This window comes from Castanea sativa, chromosome 1 (assembly GCF_040712315.1).
Source record: "Castanea sativa cultivar Marrone di Chiusa Pesio chromosome 1, ASM4071231v1".
NCBI classification, from domain to species: domain Eukaryota; kingdom Viridiplantae; phylum Streptophyta; class Magnoliopsida; order Fagales; family Fagaceae; genus Castanea; species Castanea sativa.
This window is the reverse complement of record NC_134013.1, coordinates 3,195,049-3,200,553: the sequence shown is the minus strand read 5'-3', so window position 1 is coordinate 3,200,553 and position 5,505 is coordinate 3,195,049. Positions and strand designations below refer to the sequence as shown.

At 35.2% G+C, this 5,505-nt stretch overlaps 1 protein-coding gene across 1 annotated transcript; it reads right to left on the bottom strand.

Moving 5' to 3' along the window:
- Positions 1 to 1,807: 1,807 nt before the first annotated feature.
- Positions 1,808 to 4,448, bottom strand: LOC142608965 (putative receptor protein kinase ZmPK1). Its single transcript, XM_075780616.1, has one exon. It carries the CDS (start codon positions 4,340 to 4,342, stop codon positions 1,949 to 1,951), a length of 2,394 nt encoding a protein of 797 aa, XP_075636731.1. The 5' UTR covers positions 4,343 to 4,448; the 3' UTR covers positions 1,808 to 1,948.
- Between the last annotated feature and the right edge of the window lie 1,057 nt (positions 4,449 to 5,505).

Sequence of the window (5,505 nt, the reverse complement as noted above, 5' to 3'; positions counted from 1 at the left end):
TCACGGGGCTGGAACAGCTTCTTAAGCTTGATAGATGCTAACTATCGAGCTTCAATGACAGGCACTTCTTCAGCTTGTTTCTGGAACAGACTTGCATGGCTTTAATACTTGATCTTGAAACATTGTTTCTTGAATTATTAAAAACATCCTAAATCTACCCAAATACAAGTGCATTTTGTCAAAGGATATGTAATTACATAAAATAATGACATATGTTCCTAATAAGTAAACTACATATATCCTAACAGATTGTTATTTTTTTTCTTTTCTTTTCTTTTTTCTTTTTCAAATAAAAAGTTATTATTTTGTGTCGATATAGTGAGTTTGATTCAAGGGTTTGATATTATCTCAACTTTTTCCTTTCTTTTTTTTTGCTAAAAGTAAGATAACTTTAACCAAGACATAATGATGTACGGATGATTGAACGTGATTAAACATAATTAAACTAAACTCAGACAAGGTACAACTTTATGTAAAAGTAAATTAAACAAAAATTAAAATATAGAAACTAAACTTAGTTGCATTCATGAAATGAAATTATGCTATGTATATGCAAGGCTAAATTCTGACTGAACAGGAGATTATAAACTATAAAGAATAAAAATAAAATCCATTTTAGTGTGATCACTATATTGATAATCATGTATGAAGCACACTCATAATTGCATGCAGCAATATTTGTTACTCTTATTGGGCAGCAAACTCTAGTGGTCAAATTCGATAAAGGCAGAGTAGAATAAATTTGACCAAATATTAGATTAATTTATAGCCAACTTTATTAGTCAATCAAGTCAAACCCGTTGAACGGTTTACAACAAAGGGCTCACGAATTATAAAACCCACTTGTATACTTTTACAAGGTTTGATAAGTATTTGTTGTTTCGGAAATTTAACCTTCAGGCAATGGCTGGGTTTGGCCCAAACGAGAGCCCATAGTGGGCCCAACCCAACAAGGTAATATGCCCCATTTGACCCGGCATTTAAATTTGGACAACCAACTTCCAAGCTACATTTATCGTAGGATTATCCAAGATGAAGACACATTGCACACTACGCATCCCTCCACTAAAACTCTACTATAGTTCTATTTTTAGATACTATATCTTATGTTTGCTATATTATTGATATTAGAGAAATTATGATTCAAAATGGACAAATTTATTGTAGGCCTTTGTAACAAGTAATGTAATCCAAAAATAATCCTGAGCTTAATTGTAGTGAAGTGCTACAATTCTACGTATGTTTAGTCTAGCATTAACCTAGAGATAATTACTATATATTTCCTATATTTGGTAGTTTATTACACACAATCATAGAGATGCAGTCGCTCAAGACTTTCTGGTTCTGCTGTAGACGACCACTAGGCTTAATCACAATTACTCCTTACTTTGTCTTTGTCTATCTTTTCTCCCTATCACTCTCAATCTCCCACCAATAATAGATATTGATGGCTCTTGTTTGTGGTCTTTGAAGACTAAGAAAAAAACCACTTATCAATATAGGAGGGAATATGCAATTAATAAAAGATATGTGGAAAAAAAAATCGTTACATAGCGTGACTTATGGGTTATGGCAGTAAAACACAAGAAAATATATATTAAAAGACAGAGGAGTTGCATAATACTTAAGCTTTCACAAAAGATACATGATGCAATACAGAAGTTAACTCCATGAAAATGAAACAGAGAAAAAGATTCTTTTTATTTGAAATAGATCAATTTCATAGTTAAGATTAAATTTTACAAAATTAAAGAAATACAAACTACCATGTTATTTAAAAAGTTTAAATGTTGTGGTAGTCTCTATATATTGTTAAATCCATAAAATAAAATTTAAAACACTTGAAATGGAGAGGATATTGTTCAATGAACTGAGATGTCCAGCACTAAATAGGTAGGAGAAAATCAAACTAAGCATAATATGAAAAGACCACATCCGTCATGCCATGTTAGTGATGATCATTTTCATGGCGAAGAAGCATCTCAACCACTTGGCTCATGGTGGGTCTTGCATCTTTGTCTTCCTCTACACACTGCAGAGCCATTTCAACCAAAATTTCCATCTTACCCATATCACATCCGGCTACCATTGTGGGGTCTATGATATCTTCAATCCAGTTTGCAACCTCTCCATTCTTTTTCTCCCTGACCCATGTAACCAGTCTTTCGTGTTCTATCTCCACACCTTCATTTATATCATGAACACTTCTAGTTGGACCCTTTCCCGTCACCATTTCCAACACAACAATTCCATAACTATAAACATCCACTTTGGAGGTAATAGGAAGATTAAAAATCCACTCTGGAGCCATGTAACCTCGAGTTCCTCTTATCTTTGAGAAGGTTGAATTAGGAAAAACACCTCTATTTTGTAGCTTAGACAAACCAAAATCTGCCACCTTTGGATGATAATTAGAATCTAGAAGTATGTTTTGAGGTTTTACATCACAGTGTAAAACCCACTCCAAGCAATCATCATGCAAATAAGCTAAGCCTTTTGCAGTGCCTTGAGCAATTTCAAACCTTTTCTGCCAGTTAAGTGTGCCGGCCGAAAGGTTTTCTGCTAAAGAACCATGCTCCATGTACTCGTATACCAGAAGCCTATGCTTTCCGTCAGCACAATAACCCCACATCTCTATTAAGTTCATGTGGTTAATCCTTCCAATGATGCTTACTTCAGCTAAAAATTCACCTTCTCCTTGGTTAGCTTCATTGAGACGCTTGATTGCTGCAACTCGCTTATCAGACAATACTCCTTTGTATATAGCTCCGCATGCTCCTCTTCCAATCTCTTCAGTAAAACCCTTTGTGGCCCTTTTAAGCTCAGCATAAGTAAATTTTTTGAATCCTGTGGCAGCACTAATATAGCCTTGCTTGTCTGCACCTGAAATTTTCCGGGTTCTGATCAAAAGACAGCACACCACAAAGAGACATAAGACTTCAAGTCCTCCCACTCCACAGGCAAACCAAAGCATGAATTGCACTGTCCCATTGACACGGTCTTTTACATATATTCTAGCCAACTCTATCGTATCTTCATTTGAGCAAACTAAACTGAATTCTTCTATATGATTGACGTATGAATTGTATTTGCTTTTTGGCAGTTTCAAATAGGTGTCTCCGTTGAAATCTGAAGAACGATATCCATTCAGTAATAATGTCTTAGGGTAACAATTCGAAGAACCAGTATCCTCGTGATAGGTGTATTGGAATGCTCTGCAATTGCACACTTCCAAACATAAATTCGTACATTGATCAAAGGTGCGATTGGGAAAGAACCCAACATCATACCCATAGAATTCAACGTGGGATAGCAGCAAAAAGTCAGACTCATTTTTGTTGCAAGAGAAATCAAATTCAGGTTCACACCCATAACCCCAGTCGGTACGATTTTTCATCTTGTACCCTGGAAGACAAGAACATTTCCTGTTAGAACCGTTAACATAATTGCACAAACTATTGGCCCCACAAGCACCATGAATCGTGCAAGGCTTTTGAATGGCTTGCCATGAAACAACCCAAGTCCGCTTCTCCTCTTCCCAACTGTACAACCGAATATTACCATCGTAACCAAGTGTCAATCTTCTATGAAGCACTGCTCCATAGTCGGCTGACTTGAAAGTTAAATCATCGGATGAACTAAAGTTCCCCATGGAATTAAAGACAGCAATTCTACTATTGTTATAGGAGGTCCTTCCAGCCTCCCAGCTTACAAGCCATGGATCAGGCCAGTAAGTACTTGAAACATCAGGACCATTAAAAAGAAGGCGAAGAAGGTTATCGTGGTCGAAGAAAAGTTCATAAAAACCAGAGGAATAGTTGGTCTGGCTTCTTGAGGAGACAAGTTTTGTGTTTCTAGTGAGTAGTTGGTGAGGAAGAAGAGTATCTGTGGGGAAATCAAAGCTTTCCCACAAAATAACACCTTCCGTATTACGTAGAACAAGATTTCCAGTGTTGAAGAGAAATAATTGAACAAAGGAGAATGAGAAAGTGTTTGTGGCCCAAACGGTGAACTTACCAGCATCAGTTAAGATTAGATTGCCATTTTTGAGGAGGGAGAGCTTTGAGCGCTTTCCATTAACTGGCTGGTCACGGTTTGCCATCCAAACTATGGTGTTGGTATGTGAATTAATATGGGATGGTAGTTTGCTGAACCATATGCCAAAGCAAAAGGCATTATCACCGACAGAGTAAAAGCCAGCAGAGAAAACACCATTTGGTGATATCAAAACTTCTGGATTCTCAACGGAAAGAGATGCTCCTTTACTCATAGCTTCCGGTGTTAAAGATGAGAACGAAGCAAATAATGCAAAAGAGAGGAGGAACAAAATGGTAGTAGCCATGAACTTTATGAAAGCGAAAACAAGGGATGGGTTTGGGGAAACCAAGATGTGCTTCTCTATTTCACAACTTCTTTAAAAACAACTTTGACATGAGAGAGTGTAAATTGTGAAAAATAAAAATAGTGACATTATACATAACTGTGATTGGCTTTAAAGATCAAAATGAGTGAACTTAAAAGCAAGACTCTTATGTTTATCCCAAAAATAAATAAATAAAAGGACTCTTTTCTTTGATTTTTTTTTTACGTACAGTATGCCAGTCTTGACTGAATCAACATTTGTCTAAACTCTAAACGAAAGCTTTGTCTTTCTCTTTGGAAGAATTTTTGTCAATTATATTATCTACCAAAAAAACATTTCTCTTTCTCTTTGCCAAAATTTTGTTTTCTTCTTCTCACTTCCCTAAGTAAAGCCAAAGATTCTAGACTTTTTTGGTCCAGGATGGATGTATATTGACTGAGCGAACGAAAACTCATCATGATCATCCTATGTTCTAACTTCTGATATGCAGTGAACAACGGCACCAGAGCTTTGTTGAGGCTGTGAGAAGAGGCTGAAAGCTTACAAACGAGAGAGAGTTTTTTAAGATCTAGGGGTGTTTGGTAATGTTGTTCCAATAACAATGTTTATATTTTTTAAAAATAAGAATGGGTAAAAGATGTATGAATATACATATATTATTATTTAAATACTGAAAGAAGCGGTATAAAATCTTTTTACCAAACACCCCCTAAAACCCATAGGAAGGACGGAGAAAGTGTGAAACCCAAATAACTTAGATTAGTTAAACGTGTGAGAGTGGAAAAGCTAGAAAAGCATGTTGGAACTTGGAACACATGAAAAAAAGTGAAAGGTAAGTTGCTTTAAAATACTTTAATAGAGTTTTTACCAAACCATTTAATGCTTTCACCAAAAACCCCCCGCCCCCATCTAAAATTTAATGTTCTCGTTAAATTTTTTCCTTATTTTTATTTATTAAAAGTAAAAATTCATAACAAATTAGATGGACTTTTACCAAATAATTAAATATTATATATTACAGGAAAATAATATATAGATTTTTTTTTTTTGAATTCATCAATATATAAATATAAATTTTAAATTGTGGTAATCTCGAAACGGTATACTAGTATCAACCGGTATGGAAACATTTCGTTCCACTA

Coding starts and splice junctions, on each gene's coding strand:
- LOC142608965 (XM_075780616.1), bottom strand. CDS start 4,342: ATGGCTACTACCATTTTGTTCCTCCTCTCTTTTGCATTATTTGCTTCG.